Raw genomic sequence first — 25,268 nt, 5'->3', positions numbered from 1 at the left:
CCCCACCCCTTATGGCTTGCAAATAAGTTACTCACTTTAGCATGTCCCAGTGTGTGTATCTTGACGCAAAGAATTTATATGGCAAGGGAATGTCTGTATACTTGTATCTTGATACAAACAATTTATATGGCAAGGCCATGTCTCAATGTTTGTATCTTGAGGCAAAGAATGTATATCGCGAGGTCATGTCTCAGTGTTTGTATCTTGATGCAAAGAATTTATATGGCAAGGGAATGTCTCAGTGGCCTTATAGTTGTCATCTAAGTCCAAAACATCAAAAAAACATAGTCTATCCGAAAAAATTTGGATATTTAACTGATAGTGTGGTATATCAAATTTGGGCTCGGTTCGGATAGGCACGGGTTCCAAACCGATTCCGACCCGATTTTTCGGTTATCCGCACGCCCCTATTGTGCATGGAGGCCTACATCAACTGAAATAACCAAACTATAATGGCATAATAGGAGCAAAAGAATGATTAAGTAATTATTGGTTTACATCTTCATGGCAGGTGTTAGATAGGCCTAAGTTTACCAACTTACTTTTTAATTGTTTCCTCCAGTTTTTCATTTTCGTTCTTAGTTGCTTCTAAATTCAGTTGGACTTCAGCTAACTCATCTTTGAGCGAAGTTACATCACTATTAACTTGTTCTTTTTCTTGTTCCAAGAGCTTTATTTGTTCTGTCAAAGATTGAATCTTGTCGTCTGAAATGTTTAAATAAATATCAGTTTATTTTTCAAGTACTTGGTAGATTGCAGCACTTAACCTATTTATTTATACAGGAGTTCTGTTTTTAACAGCCAAACTACGGGAAATGGTTATCTATGGGTCAAAATAAAGATTTAATCAAGAATAACCTTTTTTTCTAAAATGGCTTGGTTAACCAGATCTATCTGCCATTTTGTATTTTTCTCATTTAACTTAATCCTAAATATGTTATTCTTTGGATTGTTCCAGCCGATCTTTATAAAACTTAGTCTGTAGAAGAGACTCATGTTGGAAAAAAGGATATCCTGATCCAACTCAACATTTAAAATGGCTGCCATTTTCATTTTAAACAAAATAAAATAATTTATAAATAAAAAACTTTTTTAAAACAAAACGTTTTTAAACGCACTAAAAAGTAGAAAATAATTTATAAATATGTGGAGAGAATAAATACTTTTAAGATTTAAAACGAAAAACGTGGGGTGCATGCAATTGATAATACATTAGTTCAATAGGTGAAGGTAATTGTAAATTATCTATTGCATGCACCCCACGTTATTCGTTTTAAATATTTACACCTTTAAACCAAATTTCATCAAAATCGGACAAAAATTACTCAAGTTATCGCGTTCACGGACGTATATATATATATATACTAGGGTTGCTGTCAGAGAGGTGAAAGCCAGTTGAGCGGAACAAACGTGATTTGATATTTGTATAAGTTACTAAATGTAAAAAAGTCAATGGATGTACTAATGCTTGTTTTATTGATTAAAATTATAATAATTCAGATTTGTTTTTACTACATCTTGTTATTCAGATACCTCTTCCAAAAGTGCATTATGGTAGTTTTGGCCAGGAAAATATTATCAGTTTATTTGGTGCAACACAAATAAACAACCCGATCACCTACATATAACCTACACTTTACCTCCCTAATCTAACCTTACTTCAAAACACTTAAGTAGTCAGGAATACTCATAAACCCCAACCTACCTTCCCCACATGCCTAAATTAGATGAGTGTTCAATCTGCGTTTTATTAATAAGTGTAATAACTTAGTGCACCGTCGATGTAATTCAACATAATATAACCTGTGATGTATTATCGGATTAAATATCGATTTCGATGCGGTTTGATATATCGCTTATTAAATCCTGATTTCTAACATTGGCTGTTTCTAATCAGCTGGCAACACAAATAGGTTCCCAAGAAAGTAGTCACTGGTCCGTATCCCTCCGCTCCTTGTTTATGCTCCGTGCATTGAGAAAGTAGTTCCGTATATTTTCTCGATTTTCAGTGAATTCCGCGCCTTAAAAAATGTTTTAACGGCATTTTCTTGTTTATTGAAATCATAGGAATGATTTAAAAACGTTTAAAAGAAAAAGTCTAGAAAGTTCAGAAATACCTTATGATTCTCTTGTTTACATTTTTCTTGTAAACAAAAAACTGTCATATGGCTACTTTAGTCCCATAAGCCTAATGTTAAAATTTGGAAATTTTAAGTTCGTTTTAAATTGCATTAGCATTATCTAATTGAAATTTGTTTGTTTATTAACCATCTCACTATTAGTCTAAGTAATCTTGTTAAGTTTGACTGAAATGTGTTCTGCCATTATTGAGTGATGTTGCTTTATTTGTTGCATTGAAGCTGATCCCAAAGAGCTACGCTCAATAAATTTGGTATATATAAAACGAATGGTGTTTTTGGCCTCTGGCGACATCAAAATGAAAAAGTAAATCGGTCCCGGGTCTAGGTATTACCGTGCCACCTACGGTAATACAGTGGAGTCCCGATAATCCGAACTTCGGTAATCCGAAAGTCCGCTTAACCCGAAACCAAAAAAATTTTTTTGAAACTTTTTTATTAAACTTTTGACACAGTTAGCTGTACCTCGTCAAAGTATTCTGTAGCAGCTGGGCGAGATAGACTTATTTGTAGAGTATTTTTTTAGTAAATATTTCACCATTTTTGTTATTACTGTAACATTTTACATTTTCGTCCGCCAAATCACAAATAGATTTTATTAAGTGATAATGCTGCAGCCAATAGGTCTAGCCTTAAGTAATTTGAAATTCAATCCCGGGCTCGTGCCTGCGTCCGAAAAAAGTAGTAAGAAATAAGACAAAAAAAAATTAAAAAAAAAAAAAAATTAAAAAAAAAAACGTTTAATCCGAAATATTCGGTAATCCGAAATGGGCCCGGTCCCAACCATTTCGGACTAACGGGACTCTACTGTAGCTACTTCCCTATAGGGAAATTTGCTAAAAAAGATATAATCGAATAAAAATTCAATATTTTAAAAAAAAGTTCTGTTCATAAATAAAATTTTAAATGCGTCAAATTCTAACAAAAGATGTACAGTACATTTAAGAAGTATTCGCATTCTAAGCAAAAGTCGTTGACAAAAAGTTAATGTCCCCGGCTAGCGGATGGTTTCGAACCTGGGACCTCCTGAACATCAATCCGAAACGCTACCACCTATGCCACGAACGCCGCTGAAATCACATAGTCTCGTTACGGTAATCGTGTTGACATTAGCCACTAGAGATATGAAGTCACTACACCTTAAGCCTTAGTCCCTCCCGTGTGTCAATTCCATATCCGGAGCAGAACCTGTACCTCTTAACCTCTGCTTTTCGAACTGTCAAATTTAAGTATTTACAGCTGACTTAAATTAATTGATATGTTTACATTCTTTCAAAATGTAAACATGGAAAATGTAGAAGCCATGGGGCGTATCCCGTGGGAAATATGAAAATAAAATGATATAATATTGCATTGTCATCCATTTGTGAGCTATGTTTCAAATTTCAAGTCTCTAGCTCATTGGGAACTTCGTTTAAGATTGATATCAAAATTTGCTGGAAAGCGACTAGCGAGCTCATAAAAACAAGCATTAAATTGTAATGTTTTATATAAAATAAGTTATAAACATAGTCTATATCAATACGCTAAAGTGATATAGGACGTAAAACCATTTTGTTTTCAGATTTACCAAATATTTAAATAAATGGTTTAGGTATTCTTTCAGTTAAAAGTAAATGACGTGTACAATGGTGAAGTAATATAGTAATAAAAACACAAACCTGTACCTAATGTCTTTCAAACCAAATTATATTTTCTAACTCACTTTACAATACGCTGCAATGAAATGATGGGATGTTTCAAATTACAGTATTTAAACTTTATTGAAGGAATAAGTGTGTGGATGTAATTAGATCTAAAACTGAACTTAATCAATGGTTAACTGTCTTTTATAAATTTTGTTTTGCTCTGTCAAAAAGAAAGAGTATAAATGTTGGTACATCATTAAGATGACAATCTACACTCGTTAAAAAACATATATAGCCTAATGTTTGTTATTAAATATCCTAAATATTATATTGTATACGGACAATATGTCTTATCCTTTTTACAGCAATGAGAGCCTTTTAAATGGAGAAGCGAGAGTAAAGAAACAGTCATTAACACTAAAAAGGTCGCAGGAAAGGCCAATCTGTTGACCTCATTAATCTTTTATTTTCATGAAACATTTGGCTATTTTCTAATCATAATTATTAAAAATCTCACATTAATCATGGCTTAGCTTCAAATAAAATAGATAAGTTTTAATTTTTAGGTACTTAAAAATCAAATGTTGTTTAAAACTATTGTCTTAACCTTAAATAATTTATAAGTAAAAATACTTTTTAAAAATGCCACGTTTTTAAACGCACTAAAAAGTATAAAATAATTTATAAAATGTTGAGAGAATAAATACTTGTAAGATTTAAAACGAAAAACATGGGGCGCATGCTGATTTACAATTAACTTCACCAATTGAACTATTATGATCTATTACATGCACCCCACGTTTTTCGTTTTAAATCTTACAAGTATTTATTCTCTCAACATTTTATAAATTATTTTATACTTTTTAGTGCGTTTAAAAACATGGCATTTTTAAAAAGTATTTTTACTTATAAATTATTTTCTAGTTTTTAGTTTTTAATGTGTAAATATGTTAAATCTATTTTATATAGCCTCTTAATACATAACCAAAACCCAAAACCTTATTATCCGTAATCAGATGTTTTATCTTTACTTTGAAATGATTGTTTTATATTTTTAGAATATCTCGGGAGCAGAACCTGTACCTCTTAACCTCTGCTCTTCTAACTGTCTAATTTAAGTATTTACAGCTGACTTAAATATTATATGTTTACATTCTTTTAAAATGTAAACATGGAAAATTTGGAAGCCAAAGGGGCGTAGCCCAAGTGATATATGAAAATTAAATGATATAATATTGCATTGGTCATCCATTTGTGAGCTATGTTTCAAGTCTCTAGCTCATCGGGAAGTATCCAAATTTGCAAGAAAGCGAGTTAATAAAAACAAGCCCATGGGGCGTATCCCAAGGGAAATATGAAAATTAAATTATATAATATTGCATTGTCATCCATTTGTGAGCTATGTTTAAAGTTTCAAGTCTCTGGTTCATCGGGAACTTAGTATGAAATCGATTGCAAAATTTGTACCGGACAAGAAAGCGAGCTAATAAAAACGTTTTAAAAATAGGCCTAGCTGATCTTATGAAAAATTGTCAAGAAAACTATAATTTAGCATTTAGCATTTAAAATTTCCTATCGAGGGACACCAAGTTCAAGGAGAAATAAAAAATAAATGAAATATCACGATTTTAAGTTGTAAAATTGGGTGGAATAAGATTGCCTCCTTTTACGCCTAAAATTCTTGAATCTTCAATTATTTTTATTCAATCTTTTTGAACTTTAGGCTAGATAAGTTATACAATACTATCAATTATTTGTTAAGGTTAACTACAACTTAAATTAGGCTAGACGATTTTAATGCATTTTTTTTAAGCATCCATAAAGGCTACGTGAATTTAGTGAGGCCCTAACACAATACTAAAGGCCTAAGAACCTAGGCCCATGAAGTTTAGGACCTAAGTTAGGTCAACGTAGAAATAAATAGGCCTAAGGTGAACTTTGGCCCGGGCCTTAGTTTACTTCAACAAATTTTACTTAAAACTCAAACATCTTTATTTTTGGCAATATAAAACAATTGGGTCAACAAATATTTTCCATAAAATTAGTAAAAACAACAGGTTTTTATGAAGAAAATCTATAACTATTTATAAGTCATCGTTAAGAATAACTACAGGCATCTTAAATAGGCTAAAAGTCCTCGACACTGCAGAAACATTTAACAAAAGCAGCGTTCTAACTCTTTTACCAAATTTGTCCGCATTGGTCCATCTTCAGGGGAGCGGGCAACAGTTTAAATGTCATTGTAAAATAAATGGTTTTCAAAAAAAGCGGTGTTGTGTCTTGGGATGTCTAATACTGAAAAGGCTTCTCAAACCATAGAGATAGAGTGAGACAGATTTGGAAAAAGGTCAAAATTTTCCTTAACAAATATGAGACAGTTCAAAATATAAATGGATGGAAAAGTAGGAATTTTATTGTTGGTAAACGTTGTCAAATTTCTCAACACCTATATTAGAACTTAATTTTTTTACAAACAGAATCCAACTACCGGTACCTACATGAAGTGTGAATTTCCACTAGCTATCGATGTGGATGCCCAGGAACTTAAGTTTCTGAACAGGAAGGAATGAAATTATTGTTGTCTACGGAAATAGCCAGGGGTGCTGTGTTTTCTTTTTTACTGATGGAATTTGATAATTTGAGTTTAGGCATTGTTGACAAACAGGTTTTGCAGTTAAACCAATGTAATACTGAGCTGACCTGACCAATTACTTTTGCCCTGAGGACTCGCAAGCCTCATACAGACAACGAAAACCATAAATTATTGTGAATACGACAATACCGGTAATTGTTTTTGTCAACGTTTTCACCCTTGTTGTGAAGGGGGCGAATGATTGAAGGTTTTAGTTCAGTCGGAAACACCCCTACCTCGAACTTTAATACCGTACGAGCTTTAGGCATAGGGCAACAGAAATCGCTAAGCCTAAAGCTGGATACCTATACAAGAGGTAGGCTATCTAGACCGGGTGACACTAAGTAATTTTTTGTCAAAGATTTTGCTTAGAATGCCATTTCTTCTTAACTGTAGGTAAGTTACGTACATCTTGTGTGTGAATTTGAGGCAATTATAATTTTATTTTAAGAACAGAAAATCCAGTGTTGGGAAGTAGCGCGCTACTTTTTTTGTAGCTTTAGCTGTAGCTAGCTACATTTTTTAAGTACCGGTAGTTGTAGCGGAATTTTCTCGCTAAATTAACATTGATTGAGATTGTGATTTTTATCACAACCTTACGTGAAACAACCTTTTTCAAACTGAGATTTTCAAGAAAATTAGGCCTACTTTCTTGGCTTCATACAGCTGGTCACAGTCGTTTCATTACCTATTACAACGTTGCGTGGACATGGAGGCCATTATCTGAGTGTTATCCACATTTTTGGCTCTCATTTCCTTCATTTGCTACTCTATGATTACTGTCAGATAAAATAAAATCGCTAGATGCAGACGACGTTTAAACGTTAGCGGTGACAAGAGAAGCTATTGAATGCTTGCAAGTGATTGACAGGGAAATTAGTAGGCCTACCTAATCAATTTAGTTTCTTTATTGTTTCAATTTAGTTTAAACTTGGGTTTTAATGGAAACCAAACACTAAACCTTAAAATAATGAGAAAGCTGGTCTATCAACCTTTGCTTCAGCGCTGTTGATTGTGGTTCATCATCACAAGCCCTTCCTTGGTTAGATTACAAAGATTTTTCAAAGGTTAACTAAATGAACGAAGAGGAAATTTCCTGATGAGGTTTAAGATATGCCTAGAATACATAATTGTAACAAAAAAATCTCCATACAACATGAAACATGCATTGAAAAAGTAGCATACAGTAGTTTGCTCCTGCTAACAGCTCTTGTCAAGGACTATTCCTAGTTCAATTAATAGAAATATATCTGTTTAGTCCTTGTAAGAACAAGCCTACTATAGCCAACTTGTTACAAAGCCAAGTACGCCTAAATGTTATTTTTACTTACCAATATTCAACATGTTTAAATTAAAAGCCGGTTCCAGGATAAGTTGCTGAATCCTGTTTTCTGCACCAATGTTTGTTGAAGCACAATTTGACTTATGCATAATGACAAAGGACGATTTCTTGACATTGAAAAGTGTTATTCATAGAACAAGTAACATATTACCTATGGTACTATGGTTAAAAGTTAATAGCAATGTCGGTTTTAACATTAAAAATAAAGAAAGGCAATAAACTCCAAAGCTACATTTTAAAAGTAGCTTCCCCAACACTGTATACCGGTACCCTAACAGAAAAATGGGTAGACCTCCGTATCTGATAGCACAAAAAACCGAATGAAAATATCGATCGATATATCGAATGAAACAATCAAACAATCGATATTTTCATTCAGTTGTTTTTGCCAACAGATAGGCCTATGGAAGTCTACCCAGAAAAATAACCTTCATTCAATTTTACATTATCAGCAAGTTTGGTTAGTTACCTTAGGGGCAAATAATTACTGTACTTACACTGGGATATGATGTAATTTTTATATGTCTACTTACAGTATTTTTCACGCTGAATCCAAAAATGCAATCAGTTTTTGTCGGAGAGATTCCTAAGTGGCCGTAGTGGACGTAAAACAAAGGTTAGGATTACGAATCTAAGGATAATTGAGCGGTACTGACTAAAGGTAATGGTAATATGGCGTGGTCTGGACGGGTCCGTACTGAGTGAGGAGTGAGGCTTGAGTGAGAGAGCAAACAACTGTTTAGGCCTATACTTGATCTAATACGGAATGAAATCAAATCAATTCGTTTTGAAACCAAATAATCAGTTCTTATTTAGGCATGTGAGGAAGGTAGGTCGGGTTTTATGCAGATTCGTGACTATATTAAGTCCTTTGAAGTGAGGTTAGATTAGGAAGGTAAAGGTTAGGTTATAATGAACCGACTCATTAATTTATGCAACTTCCAAACTGTTTTTGCACAATTAAATAGAAATAACGATATCAAAAATGCGCAAGCATTTTTGATATCGTTATTTCATTGTGTTTCACCCACTATTTCAACTGTGCAAAAACAGTCTAGAAGTTGCATAAGTTAATGAGTCGGTTCATTATAACCTAACCTTTCTAAAACTTACTTTAATACTTTCTTATCTAATCTAACCTCACTTCAAAGGACTTAATAGTCACGAATCCGCATAAAGTCCGACCTATCTTCCTCACATGCCTTTTCTGACATAAAATGTTATTTAAACATTAATATTAAGGTTGGGTTGGGTTAGGATAGATTAGATTATGTAACATCATTTATTAGTTGGCTGATACATTAAATTATGCTCTCTGGCACGTTTTCACTTTTAGACACAATGGGATTATGTGATATGGGATTATGCACTGTGGCGTTCATTAACAGACGTTGAGGCATTAGTCAATGGTAAGAGGATTGGAATGAGGACGATGATCATGTGAATAAATTCTATTTTGTTTCATAACTTATGTTCATGTGATTAATAGTTTATATATTGTAGTTTCTAAACAGCTTTTCTTTTAAAAATCTAGTTAGCCTATTGCATATTGTAGCTCTGACATTGCTCTCATGACTTGGACTCGTCCACACCACAAATACTTATGTTAATAAATCAACAATGAAGCTTAATATTAATTATTTAACTGTACGGCCACTTAGGAATCGCTACGACCAAAACGGATTGCATTTTTGGATTCACCGTTAAAAATACTGTACTGTAAGTAGACATATCAAAATTACATCATATCCCAGTGTAAGCACGGTAAATAATTACCAACTTAGGTTAGGTTATGACAGTACCTGCCGGACGGAGAGTTGCCACCTTAGGTTAGGAAAAAATCGGCACATGGCCCCCCTCCCCCCTGGATTAATATAGGCTTAAATGCAGGCATAAGGAACCAAAATCGGGACTGTCCCAGCCCCCGGGCCGGATGCCCAATCTACATCGGGTTAACGAACATGTAGGCTATCCTCTGCCTTCAAGAACACCTTAAGATCCACTTCTACCCTTCAATTCCTTGAATTAGGCCTAGTCTAGGCTGTATTTTATTAAAAACTTACCATTACTTTTCCTTGTTGTTTCAAATATCGCTCTGGAAGTTAAAAGGTTTTGCAAATGTTCATTTATACATGTCTCAATCTTCTCACGAACGTTGTCAGGAATTGTGTGGTATTCCTCATTAGATAGGGATTGAAGAATAAGATTTACAGCACCCTCAGACATTTTGATTCAAAAATCAGTCTTTCATCTGTCTGAAAATTAACATGTAAAAATCTGAGAAATCAGCCCGGAGAAAAACACTTCAAACGGGTTCAAACTAAGTAGTTCCAGTTAGTTTATGGCCAATTGATAGGCCTAGGCTATTCAATTCTCTGGAAACATCGTTAAACATAAAAACCTTTTAGTCTATACCTTGACCTAGGCTACTTACAAGGTTCACAAATATGAAAATAAATCGAGCTAGGCCTAGTTTTAGTATATTGCAAGCAAACTAAAAATTGAAATAATCAAAATTACAAATATGAGGATCACAAAAATGAAATAGGTAGGCCTAGATCGGGCGTCAACAGGTTTAGTTTGAATTGAAATTGAACTAACTTTAGCAATTAACCTCAACGAGTAACGACCACCTACAACACAACAACAGACAAACTGAGTCTACTGAGTCTAGTCTGGTCTCAGTCAACAACGAACGGACAACCAACGGAGCGAAAACGAAACGGGAGAAAATACCGGGAAAATACGCAGCTTTTACTTCTGCTTCTCCCTCACACAGACAGCACCGGAGGGGCACACGGGAGGGACTAAAGGCTAACATATCTTGTAGTGTCAGCGTTTGCCGCTAGAACAGCTAAGTTGAAAAATTTAAATTATGTTTTTTAATTTTTAGTTATAAAATTAACTTTTTAATTATAAAATATTTTTTTAAATTACAAATTAATCTGTCATAACATAACCTAACCAACCAGACTTGCTGATAATATAAAAATCATGTAAGATAAAAATCTAATTAATGATTACTTATAGGTAATTAATTTTTAATTATAAAATTAATTTTAAAATTTAGTATTATAAAATTAAACTGTCATAACCTAACCTAACCAACCAAACTTGCTGATACTATAAAAAAGATATAATATAAAAATCGAATAAAGGTTCAATATTTAAAAAAAAGTTCTGTTCGCAAATAAAATTATATATGCATCAAATTCCAAAAAAGATGTACAGTTAAGAAGTATTCGCATTCTAAGCAAAAATCGTTGACAAAAAGTTAAAAGTCCCCGGATGGTTTCAAACCCGAGACCTCCTGAATATCAATCTGAAACGCTACCCATTATGCCACGAACGCTGCTGAAATCACATCGTCTCGTTAAGGTAGTCGTGTTTCCTCAAGAGAAGACATTAGTCACTAGAGATATGACGTCACTACACCTTTAGCCTTAGTCCCTCCCGTGTGCCCATTCCCAGACCGCACGGACTGTAGTCATTGACTATATAACACTATATTCAATGCTGCAGGTAAGGTTGAGTATAGCAAAACACTTTAATATAATCAATTTTGACATAGAAAAATAATAAACATTTGCTATTTAAATTAATAAATAGCTGGTACTGCAGCCCCATCTTCAAACTCTCTAAGGGTCCTCCACTTCTTCCTTGTCCTCCTTAGACCCATGCTGCTGGCCCTTAACGTCGCACAGATGGTTTTTACCCTTATCCAGTTAATCACTAAACTGTAACTGTAAGGTTTCTTCCATTTTTCTGTTAGGCGTTCTGCCATTGCTCTGAGCAAGGTCTGAAACTCTTTGCCCAGTATTCCGTCCACAGACGTGACTATTAATTAAGGTTGAGTAGAGTGGACCAAATTGGCTCCATAGTCCATAGTCTATGTTCAGAGTCAATTTAGTCACTTTAACCACTGATTATACATCTCACTAAGGGGAGATATATATTTTATTTAAATTGAATATAGATATATTATTAAATTTATCCTTAAAATAGATCCTCTTCCAGTTTTATCCCTAATTCTCTTTGTCAGGTCAGGGTCCTGCTTTATAATGAACTACCAACAAACAAACTAAAATATTATTAGTAAATCAGCTGATCGCCCAATGCAAATCTAGTGGAAATTACACAACTTGTAGTTTATTTTATGAAACAGGCCCCATAGATTCAATGAAGACAATATAAGTCAGTACGGGGAAAGATTCATAATGAAGCACAGTTTGCACAGCAATACTGAATAAATAAGCAACTCACGGGTATTGTACTGTAATTTGTAAAACTCACCAGACGAAAAAAAATTAAATCCAAAGCAGCGGTTCTTAAACTTGGGGCCCTGAAAGGATTTCAGGAGAGTCATTAGCACTCGTATAAAAATATTTAAAAATAACAAATTAGGAAAAAATATATAATTTATTTGGGATTGTAGGCTGCCTTTAGAGTGTATCTTAAGAAACTACTTTAAATGTAATCACATTACCTTATTGGAATTGTTAATTCATCTAATCACACAATGGGATTAGAATCGAGGCAGAAGAATGCCACAATAAAATATGAAATCATTTAATGGCTTAGGTATATAGGGGGCGTGAGATTAATTCACGATTCTTAGGGGAGCTTCGAGCAAAAAATGTTAAAAACACCTGATTTGAAGGGTTAGATTAATTTTTGAGTAATTAAGTGAGATGAGTTTTAAATATGAGCTAAATTTAGGTTTAAGTTGTCTAGGACAAGAAGAGTAGGTAGAGATTTTGTTAATTATTGGAAAGACAAACAAACAAACAGATAATCCTTGATCCAACAATTCAATGTGGGAAATAAAAAAATATCAATCTACATTAATTTGAATATTTCAGTACATTTAAAAAAAATGAGATAGTTGGATTGTTTATTGGTTCTAGAGTAACATTATCGACATGATTTGTGATCTTTTGGAAACAATATAATTTGGATTGAACAGATCCTTAGTTATCTTCTCATCACTATGCGTCTTTTTGTCACCATAGAGTATTGCTGTTGAGTAAAGCAGAACACAATGATGGACACAGAGGAGTCATAAGCACCCACAATTTTATCCTCTAAGCAAGATTCACACACATTTAAACATCAAGAATTATGATTAGAACGAAAACCTTGTGACATGACCATCAGTTGCAATTCTCATCCCTACATACTGCAGCTTTCAATGATTCAATGATTTATTTAGGCCATTAAGCAAAGCAGAAGGCTAAGTCACTTACGATACAAAGTAAATAATAAATAGTCCATCTCTTGATTCACAAATAAAAAATGCAAGTTAGATAAATAATAAGGAAACAAACAAAACCATGCAAAACAAAACTGTAGCAAAACCATGGGAAAAAAACATGCAAGAAAATAGCCATGCAAGGCAGTGCATGAGCATTACCTATAACAAAACTGGTAGTCCTACTTTAAAAAATTCAGACAGGTCATAAAAAGGGTTTTCTAACAACCAGTCCTTCATTACTGCCTTGAACCTTGAAATAGGCAAGTCCCTTATGGCTACTGGTAGATGATTGAAAAGTCTGTAACCTGAAACAGGGATAAGCATTTAATTGTTCTGCTCAGCCTGTGTCTATGCGCAAAAACATTTAAACAATTTCTTGTGGCATAGTTATGTACTTGGTTGTTTCTCAAAAGGTGCACTTCATTTGCCTTAATTTCTAAAAGAGATTGAAAGATATACAGGGTGATTGAAAAGTCTGGGTACGGCTTAATATTTTAAAATATAATGCAGATTGAGCTACAATACTTGGTACAAAGTTACAGGGCATAAAACTCTATTTTAACACATATTCAGTGATCCAATAACTCTTCAGGGGGACGGCCCACAAGGAGTCGGAAGAAAATCTTAAAAGGAAGCATAGGTCAATATGCACATCAAATTAAAGGTCTTTTTTAGTAGAATACAATGCCGCAAACCGCACTTCAAAAGGTTGATCCTGCGCAAAATGACAGTTGTTCAAAGATTCATTTAATTTACATTGCTATTATACGCTTACTCCTCAGGGGGCACAGCCCTAGGAATCGGAAGAAAATTGTTAACGTAAGCATAGGTCGATATGCACATCAAATTAAAGGTCTTCACTAGTAGATTACGATGTCGTAAATTCAAGCTCAAAAGAATGCCTGAGTAAAAAATGACAGTCGTTCAAAGATTCAAAATGGCGGATTCAAGAAATCTTTGAACATCTGCCATTTTGCGCAGGATCAACCTTTTGAAGTACGGTTTGCAGCATTGTATTCTACTAAAAAAGATCTTTAATTTGATGTGCATATTGACCTCTGCTTCCATTTAAGATTTTCTTCCGACTCCTTGTGGGCCCCCTGAAGAGTTATTGGATCACTGAATATGTGTTAAAATAGAGTTTTATGCCCTGTAACTTTGTACCAAGTATTGTAGCTCAATCTGCATTATATTTTAAAATATTAAGCCGTACCCAGACTTTTCAATCACCCTGTATAGCCTACATATTGTATACAGTCATGATGCGGTTTTGTTGGAACAGAGGAAGGCAGTGTTCCAGGTACTGGGCTCCACTCAGCACCCTGACAGCTTCCTTTTGCAACACTAGAATTTTACTTACACCAGTAGAATGGCCCCAGAGCCTGGTTTCGGAAATAATGATGCAAGTGGAAAAAAGCAAAATAAGATGCTCAAATGAATTCCCCAGACAAGTCAGTAATTAGCTTCTGGATGGTGTTGCTGGAGTTAACAACCCATAATTTTTTACATAAGGGTGTGTTAGTCCATAAACTCCTGGGAAAAATATTCCTAGCAGAAAACAATCACAATATCCATGATAAATCTATTTAGTGTGATTGAATTTTATGTATCATCTTTGACTATTAATACAACAACTTCTGTATCCAATAGTCAATGGTATCATCTTACCAAAAATGTGTAAGTTCATAGGCATAGTTGTATAAATACTGTAACCAGAATTGTGTTCAATACTATTGTGATTGTTTACAACAACTGTATATTATGTACATGGAGCAATAAAGAATTTTTCTATTCTAAAAAAAAAAGATTTAAAAAAAAATGACAATGAAAAAAAAATGAATGGAAGAAAAATGACAATTACATGAAATGAAAAATGTTTAACCTATTAGTCGGAATCGTCGGAATTCTGACATTGTTATGATGCGACCTTCAATTCTAGAAGTTATAATTAGATTAGAACATAATCTTAGACTTAATTTTCATACAGCTTCTTGAACATGATTTAGAATTCTTATTTTGCAGAAGTGAGTTTTGCTGGAAAGATGTGCGTTTTTTCATAGATGGGATTAAGAAAGAGTTCAACATGAACGACTTATTAGAGTCTAAAATATGTTTGGTTTTTACGAGTTTTTCAGGCTAATGGATAGGTCACAGAATGATTTAAAAATAGCATAGCAATTTATTTAAATTTACATAACCTTAGCCTAGTTTAAAGCAATTAACGTACAAACAAAAACATATACAACACATCAGATGAAATATTACTTTTTCTTAAAGAAACTTGTTAGGGAGGCTTGTTTTGTTTTCTGTGGTGAAACCTTCGTAGGTTTAGGTACATTCTTGTTGGTGTTAGTGGTGGTGGTGGTGGTGGTGGCAGGTACAACAATGTCTTTTCCACTCTTTGCTGATTCATCATCTTGTGAATTTCCTTTTGCCTTCTTTTCAGGTACAGTTTCCTCTTCCTCTTCACTATAACTCTCATATTCTTTCTTTGTCACTAAAAAACATCACAACGTAAATAAAAAAAATCTTGAGAAGAGATATTAGTTAAATTTCTACTCTAAACTCAAAGCTAAAACATATTTTCTGTTGTCTTCGGCCAGCCTATTACTTTTTCATTAATATTGTATTGTAATATAATATAATAACAATATTGTATAATAAAAACGTAACCAGTTTGGAATCATAAAGGATAATAGCTTAATAAGTGATAATAGCTTAAAAGAGTAGACATTTATGGCTATCTTACTAATATTATAAATCTGAAAGTTTGTGAGTTTGTGTGTATGTTTGTGTGTGTGTGTGTGTGTGTTGCTCAATCACGCATAAACTACTGGACGGATTGGGCTGAAATTTGGCATGATGATAGCTCACATTCCCGATTAACATTAAAGCATATTCTTATCTCAAAAACCCTTTCGGGCTCTGCCCCAGTGGCTCTGTAGTTCCCCATGTTAATCTTATGATTTTTCATATTTAACACGTTCGCTGCTACGGACGTTCCGGAACGTCAGCCGGGCCACGGCGCCAGGAGCTAAGAACGTTCCAGAACGTCACCGTTCATTGTTGTTTAACGTTGCTATGGATAAGCCAGCACGTCACAAGCGTTCTATATTTCTTTGCAGCTCGTGGGGACGTACTTTTCTGACAATAAAAAATATAGTTTTTCCAAATCACCACCAGGGTCGTTTGGAACAGGGCTTTGTTTTACCTCTTTCCTGCTAGATAGCGATACTACTTTAACGACTGTAACCTGGGTAGTGCTGCTATCTATCAGAATCACTTAGTACTATATCCAAAGCCAGTTGTATTGCAGAACATTGCCATCCAGTATAACTACTGTTGTTTTTATTGTAATTCAGTGTATCGGTGGCAATGTCACGCAGCGGCCGAGCGTTAGTTCAGCAACTGGCGCCGTCCCGGCATCTAGTGCTCAGCAGCGAACGTGTTAAAAGGAATTAATGAATCTTAACAGCTGTTTCAATTAAACAAGTTGGTTCTGTTCTATGATGTTCAATAGCATAAAAGTTACAAGGATTACCAACAGGGTGCAGCACTATTATTTTTTTTTAATTTATGACAACAGCTAATTTGCAACCAAAAGGTGAGTGAGCGTAGCGAACGAACTTCAACCTGGAGGCGAGTTAGCGTAGCGAACGAGCTAACCTGAAGGCAAGTGAGCGCAGCGAACGAGCTCCAACCTAAAGGTGAGTGAGCATAGCGAACGAACTTCAACCAGGACGTGAATGAGCCATGCGAATGCTTATGAAGTTAAACGGGGCGAAGCCCGCGGGTACAGCTAGTTATTGATATAAGTCTCATCTCTTTATCTATAATGGTAAAAAAAATATATTACACCAACACTGTTCCGTACTATTAGTGACTAGTAATTTGGCAGTGGAGGAACTAGTTTTGGCGACTAGTCAATAGTCGTTTGCCAGATGCAGGGTTAACATCATTTATGAAGTCTATTTCTTTATACGGAAACAAGTTTAATATACTGATGGTTTTAAGGACTATTTTGAATTTAGAACAGTTAAATAAAACATCTTATTCTATAGCAACATATTAGAATACTGTTTGGATTCCAATAAAACTAGTAGTTGTGGTGCTGTATCAACACTGTCTAGATATAATATTGCAACGGTTAGGTACGTGTGTTGTAATTGTGTACATATTAATGAGTTTTACTAAATCTATTTGTGCAAATACCAGGCAGTACTTTTGCAGTATATAGCAAAATATTAGCTTCCACAAATAATGGTTTACTGAGTGTACTAAAATCAGCATTGTACGTAATTTATAAAGATTTTTTTGCAATAGAACAATATGTAATCTTTATCTTACTCATGTAGCCATCTGGAGTTTTGTAGGTTTTAGCGACAAGCTTTCTTTTGCGTTTTCTAGTAGCTGGCTCCGGAGTACCGCACACCATGTCGTCATCATCGTCTGGAATGATGGTCGGTTGAGGTTCTGGTGTTGGTTCTCTCGTTTCTTCTTCTTCTCCTAAACCAAGAATGCCAAACTGTTACTATATTGTTTGTGTTCAATACAATTGAAGAAAAATAATGTAAATAATTTTCCACACATAGACTAGCTAAAGATTTAACATAGAAATTATTTATCATTTATCATTTATGTTTATAAAGTGCCCAAGAGTTTTGAACCCATGAGTAATTTTAAACCCACTAACTCATGAGTTAATTGACCTTGAGCTGACCTATTGAATAATACCAGAGAGAATCAAATAATCGGAAGGTAAGCAAGCACACATAAGCTTGAAGATGCATCAACTTGATAAAATATTAAAACACGCCACAACTAAAATTGCATGTTTCAGAGCACACAAACCTCCGCTGCTGTTTTCAGATTCACTGTCACTGAGCATTGTAACTCTCTTTCTTTTCTTCTGTTCCTTCTCATTCTTTTTCCCACGTCCTTTTTTGCTATTTTCCTAAAATCAAAAGTAAACACTGAAATCCATAAAGATCAAATTAAGGGGTTGTCTTCATCGTACAAGACTAATATAATTTGATGGGCCTAATGTTAATAAAATAAAACTGATGAAGTTTAATAGCTAATTGAAGTGATTGTAAAGCCTCGATCACATGGGTTTAGTTAGTTAAGTGGTGGGGTTTCTTTTTGTCTATGGTTGAACCAACGAAGTAAACTTAAACAATTTTTCTGTCTGAATAATCACACTTTTATTCTAAGGTAACCTGAGTAGTTTTATTCTCCATAACTTTTTAACAGACTTTTAAGAAACCTTACAATAAACCAGAGTAGGTGAAAACTCACATTCAATAATGTGAGGCAATTAAATGACTTAAAGTGGGTTGATTAACATAAGACAAACCAAAAATAAAAATAAACAAACTTAACAGACAATAATTTGCTTTTTCTTAAATAACAAAAATGTATGAAATTTCCAAATTGAATCGTTTATTACAAAAACCCCATAACCAACATTGTTTTGCAGTTATGGGGTTTTTGCAATTAAAGATTCAATTATATATGACATTTCCAATTTTGAGTGTTGTATTCTGTAAGGTGTGAAATGGAATTTACTCACAGGGCTTTTCGTTGTCCTGTTCTATTCCTACAGTCTGGTAACTTACCCTATCTTAACTTTACTCATACTCGACCAGGACAATAATTGTTTTACAATAAAGACTTTTGAATATGTTCCAATAATTTAAACATTAGTCATAATAATAAAATCTGTAAAATTTGGGATTTTCTTCTATACAAATTTTATCATTCAGTGTAAGCATAAAGGATTTGAAAAATATTTTTATGGGAATAAAAAATGCTGTACCGGTAAATTGAATTATTACCTTTTTGGCAGTAGCTTTTGGCTTGATTTTGGCTGCCAGTTTTTTATTTTTCGGCGAAGGTTTTTGTGATGTTTCACTTGCATTTGTTTTGTCATCTTCTTCACTTTTCTTTTCAATTTTATCCTCTGTAACAATGTTTAAGGTTTGCTTGTTTTCTTTAGATGGTGAGTGCCTCTCAGTACTGTTTGATTCTTGTTCTTCCTTAATTTTTTTCTCCTCCTCTACCTTTTTGGGTTCGCTGCTCTGTTTATTTGTGGACTTGCTAAAGAAAGCTCCAATGCCCTGTGGCTTTTTGTTGCCAACGGAAGGCTGAAAACATAAATCTTTAATAAAAATATGTCACTGAGTATACTACATAAAAAGACAGTAGCATGGTGCATAATGTACTTTAGTAGATGTTTTAAAATAATAAATAATTTCATTAACGAAAAAGTAGACTCTTTATTACTGAGGTAGAAGGCAAATTGTACAGAAAAAAGTATTTAGAAATGGTTGAAAGTAAGTTAAGAGCTTGTTCTAAAATACCAACTTTATATGGTCGCCTATTTAATAAAAAGTATTAAAAGTATCACCCTAGGCAATTAAATAGAACGACAGAGGCATTAAACTGAGTGAAAAGATTTGCTTTAGGAAATAATGAACACTTAATCAATGGGCTTCTTTGTCTGTACGTTAATCAATTACGGCACAGAGTAGCATATTCATCAAATTATTATATTCTGTAACATTTCATAATACCAAGCTTACATTTTTTTTTCTCTTTATTTTGTTTTTACTCTTTGACTCAGAAAATGTTTGGAGAAGGGGTCTAAATAATTCCACTAGGCCTAACCTATCTTCTTATATTAGGCCTAATATAAAATAAATTTCAATTATTTTTAATACCGTACTATAAATAGCCGACAGGTACATGCTAGGTCAAATTAAGGATGTATTATTCACCACAGGAGTGTGAGAGGAAACTGGACTAGTTTACACCAGAGTTTGGAACAAAATAAATGTTTGGAACTTTTTGTTTGCTTGCACTTGTTTCTTAATTTGTTTGCAACAAAAGTTTAACAGATAGAGCACTTTTCTTTGACTTTGTTTGAAACCATGTATTCATTATTTGCGAGGATAGGAGCTCAGTCCTTCCCAAGATGACTACAAAAGAGGATGTTTTACTTGCCGCGGTGAATGTGTGATCCTTTCTAAACTACCGAGACAGCGATGGTACTGGGTGAGAGAGTCTCTACAACCCAGACCAAAATACAGTGGCAATGACCTGTTAGATGGTTTAAACAATATTGACCTCCTAACGGGACAAATGGGAGTTTCAAGAACTTTTTGAGAATGTCCAGTACTTTTTTGAGAGTTTCATGAACTTTTTAAGGCAGAAGGACTGACACAAAGGGAGTGGGCATGTGGTGGCCGTCAGGCACGGGGGGGGGGGATAGCGGGGAAGTGTTGTAAAGAGCGTAGAAGTATAAAAACATGTGTTCCAAACAATTTCGACTTCTGTCAAGTAACAAAATTTCTATTGGAAACACTAAAAAACTGTTCAAAACATCAAGTTTTGATGAAGTGCTGTTTCTTGATTTGCCAGGAACAATTTGTTGTAAACATATGTCCCAAATTCCGGTGTAATCGTCCCTTAAGTAACAAAAAAATTTGCAGTTTATCAAAGAAAAACCCGCTACACTTTAGAAAGTTGTGCAGTAGATCTATCGCACCTGCGTTGTTCGTTTCAAGTTACCTTTTCAGCTGGTTTTTTTGTTGTTGTTGAGTTTGTTTTACTCTCAGTTGGTTTATTATTTTTGAACATGGATGGGATGACAGAGCCGTTGTCTTTTGATGCAGCTGCTTTGTTTTCTTCAGAACCGTTGTCTCCTTTGTTCTTAGCAGGACTCTAAAACATGAATTGAAACATAGACAAAAATTGTCTTCATAGAAATAGTACATGGCATTTAAAATAATAAATGGTGCTTAACAAAGGCCTATGAAGAGAACAAATACACAAAGAATTGTATCTCACAATTATTGACAAGTAAAAAATATATAATAAAGTTGTATACCTTTGACTTTGCTGGTGGCAGTGGCACTGGTTTCTTGCTAGCTCCCAATGGTTGTTTAGAAGGCACAGGCAAAGCATCTGACCTTAGTTTTGCTATCAGTGAAGTATCCCGCTCATTGCAGTTGAAATCAATAGCTGATATGCTACAACAGAATTTCAAAACAATTTGAGCTAAATGATTACAAAAATCAGTATTAAATATACAGAATCAGCATTTGTTTGGATGAATTTCTGAAAAATTATCTTTAAAATGTCTTGGGACGTAGCGTGAGAGAGTTGAAGAAAAACCTGCAAAGTCCTGGATATCCCGTTATAGTGTGTTACGCCTAAGTTATAGTCTAGGTCTTATATTACAGGTTAACAAAAAAAAACTCTTTAATATTATTTGGTATGTTGTGCGGATTAAGAGTTAAAACAAACCTATACATTATAACAAAGAAAACAGTACAAAAAGATCATATATTTCAAAATTTTCACTTTCTAGTAAACATCACTTAATTTCCTGACAAAAAACTATCCATGGTGACATTCACATTAGCCTACTTTATTTTTTTAGGTCTTTAAAAGCCTTTACCTACAACCGTTTTTTTAAAGTAGTCATTTCAGTTTAGTTTCACATACCAGCATTGTTTACTTACATAACAGCATAGTTTTACTTAACAACATGGGTAACGGATCTATGAGGTTCAAGGATTGAGAGAGAAGAAGTAAAATTGAAATGTCTCAAACTTCAGCTAATCAGCTGTTTACCCATTTAATTGTTAACGATTGGTACAATTAGTGATTGGTACTATGAGTCGTTGCATCAATGAGAGGTTATCATCGAAAACATAACCTCTCATAGAATTTAAGAGTAGCGATTATTAGTATTTAAAAACCTGTTGTCAGAAGTAGTGTAAGCAACACTTGTACATCTTTTTCTTTTTTCCTAAAAAAAAAAATAGAGGTTGGCGGCCTCTTTTAAACATGCATTTGCCCGTCCACATAGACTACAGATCTGTGCGTGGAACGTATCCAGCAAAGCAAGGGGTGAGCCGGTACAGTACGAAGGTGAACTGTACTGATAAAATGTTTGCGGCAGTGACCAGGATCTGAATCCACGACATCGCTGCCTTGGGCCCGAAGTCCGTGACGCTACCAACTGAGCCACCGACATACCAAATCAAATAGTGTTAACGACACGAGTAGAAAATTTAAGGTACAAGCCTTGGCGAGTGTCTTAAAAACTTCTACTCTTGTCATTAACACTATCTTTAGGCGATCTTTGTGTAAACTACTATTACAGCATATAACATCAGTTTATGACCAACACTTATTATTTCTAATTTATTACTACTTTAACACAACAAAATCCACAACTCTTTCACAAATCACTCACCCCTTGGATAATGTTTCAGCTGAGTCTTCTTTTTGTGCTGTATAAAGCACATTTAGATCAGACAGATCCGTGCATTTCTGCATACTGTAGATGTGTTTTGAGGTAATCAACTTCCAACTACTTTCACATTTATCCAAATCTTTGTCTTTAACAATCGAGATTTTACATCGTCCATCATTATCGGGTGAACCAATCAATAAGTAAGTTAAAGACAGCTCATCTTTCTTTGGACATCTTTCGAAGAATAAATGCAGCAACCTGGAATAAAATTTTGAAAAAGGTATAGTGGGTTTTAGCAAGCACATAACAATATATTTAGCCTAATACTAGAGAATATATTCTGAGAGTCATAAGTTTTTAGTGAAAAAATAGTCTTGAACGTGGTGAGTCAAGGTTAAAAACAGAGTCTAGTCACAAAATTAGTTCCAAGGCTATTATCCCCAAGTGAGTAACACAATGGCCAAATCTCAAATAAGTATGATCTATTTACATGAAGAACTAAAATTTCTGGATTTTAAATTGTACGGTAGAGCAAAAGTGCATTGACAAAACTATGTATATAACCAGTAGGCCCATTTCAATAGTTTTACAAGAAAAAAAACTGTACTGTTCACATATGTAATGGATCATAGCTTCGCTAGAGTTTAAATTAATTAAATTAATGGCTACATATAATGATATAGCAGACTTTATCTCAATTATACAGATTCACAAGTGGCCAGTGCAGTGAATATTGGCCCAGATTTGTTTAAATCCCTGCAAAACTGAGAACATATTGTACAGTCACATCAACATCATGTACACATTCTGCTATCAGCCACATCTTCTGCAATACACGGTCACTGGGAAATTTGGAACATCTTCCGAGGTCAAGACGAATCATTCTTCTGCGGTCATGGTGAAATCAGGATTGTTCTCGGTCAAGGCTAAATTAAGAAGATCTTAGGGTCCTGCTAAAATTGTGAACATCTACCTTGGTCACTGGAGAAAGCAATTTAATAGTCTCCCACGATCACATGTAACAGTAAATTTGTTTTTTGCATGCTCACAGAGCTTTCTAAGGTTGCCAAAAAACATTGAACACTTCTTTTAACATTAAATACACAACCCGAGCTTGACTAGAAAATTATTAGGATGATTAGTTGGTGTGATTAGGCTACTTATAATAATTCCAATGGTATATCTGGTAAACTAGTAAATTACTCACTGTTTACTCAAATTGGTGTGTAAACCAAGACTTTTTGACAGCCAACTGCAAGTTACCTGTGGACATAATTAAAATTTTAGTACCTCCTCCAGAAGCTATAGGTAGGCATAATTTAGCATACATTCACTGCAGTAAGTAGAGTGTAGGGGGCCTATACATTAGATAACTATAAAGAAAAAATATGTTCTAAGATTAAAAAATGTACTGCCTACGCCAAAAGAGTAGCCTAACCAGTAGTTTGACTACCCTAAACACACATTAAGGTTTTTAAGGCCTTGGTGAGGATTATTTTTGAAATTTTACAAGCAGCAGTAAAAACACCACAAGTGGGCATCATTTGTTGCATTTGTTAAGCTAAAATGTCTGTCTACAACTAACTGTCTACACTTTTTAGATTCTATTGGCTTCGCTGTTAGCTCCTACAGCTATAGCGCTCAGTCACAGGTTTTTGGGTTAAAGTGGGATGGTGTGTGTTCTACAATATAGAGGAAGCCTGATTAAAATTGTATAACGTAAGTGTAAGTTTAGGCCTACTCTAAATGTTATTGTTGGTAAGTCTTTTAAATGTGTTACCAGTATACAAGTTGTTAAGCGTTTAGCCTAACTGTGAAATGTGAAGCAACCAAGGAAGAAAAAATTCATAGCATGGGATTTTTCAAAAAGTCAGAAAACGAGACAGTAAAAAGTGTGGAAATACTTAAGTTATTGGGGGAATCGCTGTTGTGTTAAACATTAAAAGCTTCTTGGTAAGGTCTTCTCGGCTCTTATTGTGAGAAAAAGAAATAGAAATTAGATGCTGATGCCGTGCTTATTATACTCGCCATGGACATCTTGACAAGACCTTCTCACTAAGCGAAACACAATTGAAACTGCTCAAGAAGGTTCAAATAATTAAAACATTTAAATTTAACAACTGCCAATCGCACATCACTACTTCAAGTACCATTTAGATTGAGGCAAAGATTCCTAGCCTGAGAGTCGTGCCAGAGAGTAGCCTAACTTATTCCATGGTTTAGAAGTTTATAAAATAGGCCTATAAACAGGTCATCATCCTAAATTGCTCAGTTGTACATAAATTTATTTATTGTAGTCTTGTTCAAAATAATGAGGGTTGTTTACTTACAATTTTCTTTTCGTCAAAAACGTACTCCTCAATGTTGGCCAAATAAGAATCAATTCCTTCGGTCATTTTTCATACAACAGAATCAGACAACTTATAGCCTAGTGCAACTTCTCCTTCAATCTGAGTCAATCATTAATAATTATGGTTTTGACATTCAATTAGATCATCAATAATAGATTATCTAATAAAATTAATTAATTGGTTATCTATCTGGTAAAACGAACAAAACGAAATGACGTATGAAATATGAATAGTTTTAGGTTAGTTTCTTGTGTTTTTTAGCCATTACTGATTGGCGGGAAAAAGACAAGAGTAAAGAAAGACAGCTGGACGATTACTTTCGTTTGGTTCTGTCAGCTGTCTAGAAACAGTCAAACAGATACACAACTACTGCATAATTTCATCCTTTGAAGTAATAGATGTTTTATCGGGTCGCTGTCGGGGACAGCTCACTTACTCTACAGATCATAGACTATACGAGCTTTGTAAATAATATTGAAGGTTCACTTGCACTACAGGCTCGTATACTATACGAGCCTATCGAAAATAAAAAATAAATGAAGAGGGTTCACTTACTCTACAAATCATTGTGTCTATGAGCCTCGTGTATTATATTTAAAAATACAGTAGGAAGGTTCGCTTACTCTACAGATCATAGTGACTATGAGCCAAGCTT

The 25,268-nt window shown here is 34.2% G+C and overlaps 2 protein-coding genes across 7 annotated transcripts in view; both read right to left on the bottom strand.

The window, feature by feature from the left end:
• LOC128988391 (nucleoprotein TPR-like) overlaps positions 1-10,368 on the bottom strand; it is a 95,055-nt gene extending 84,687 nt beyond the window's left edge. For 5 of the 6 annotated variants that reach the window (XM_054409640.1, XM_054409642.1, XM_054409641.1 and 2 more), the window contains exons 1-2: positions 9,804-10,368; positions 543-705 (exon numbers count right to left, since the gene is read on the bottom strand). In XM_054409640.1, the coding sequence (XP_054265615.1) occupies positions 543-705; positions 9,804-9,966 (326 nt within the window). In that variant the 5' untranslated portion in view covers positions 9,967-10,368. The remainder of the gene's footprint in view (positions 1-542; positions 706-9,803) is intronic. The other variant, XM_054409639.1, reaches the window with a different exon arrangement.
• Positions 10,369-15,153: 4,785 nt separating this feature from the next.
• LOC128989999 (DNA polymerase delta subunit 3-like) lies at positions 15,154-24,852 on the bottom strand. Its single transcript, XM_054412199.1, has 9 exons — positions 24,593-24,852; positions 23,470-23,525; positions 22,263-22,520; positions 20,886-21,027; positions 20,567-20,719; positions 18,832-19,140; positions 17,846-17,948; positions 17,342-17,500; positions 15,154-15,491 (listed from the first exon to the last, which is right to left on the bottom strand). Exons 1-9 carry the CDS (start codon positions 24,656-24,658, stop codon positions 15,256-15,258), a joined length of 1,482 nt encoding a protein of 493 aa, XP_054268174.1. The 5' UTR covers positions 24,659-24,852; the 3' UTR covers positions 15,154-15,255.
• Between the last annotated feature and the right edge of the window lie 416 nt (positions 24,853-25,268).

The sequence above is a fragment of the Macrosteles quadrilineatus genome, unplaced genomic scaffold, assembly GCF_028750875.1.
Source record: "Macrosteles quadrilineatus isolate MER2022 unplaced genomic scaffold, UCM_ALF_1.0 Scaffold_3__2_contigs__length_128488019, whole genome shotgun sequence".
Lineage (NCBI taxonomy): Eukaryota > Metazoa > Arthropoda > Insecta > Hemiptera > Cicadellidae > Macrosteles > Macrosteles quadrilineatus.
This window is presented reverse-complemented; position numbering and strand designations above follow the sequence as displayed.

Coding starts and splice junctions, on each gene's coding strand:
- LOC128989999 (XM_054412199.1), bottom strand. CDS start 24,658: ATGACCGAAGGAATTGATTCTTATTTGGCCAACATTGAGGAGTACGTT. Junction 17,501..17,845: donor ATCTGAAAACAGCAGCGGAG/GTTTGTGTGCTC, acceptor TTCTTGGTTTAG/GAGAAGAAGAAGAAACGAGA. Junction 15,492..17,341: donor AACTCCAGATGGCTACATGA/GTAAGATAAAGA, acceptor GATGTTTTTTAG/TGACAAAGAAAGAATATGAG.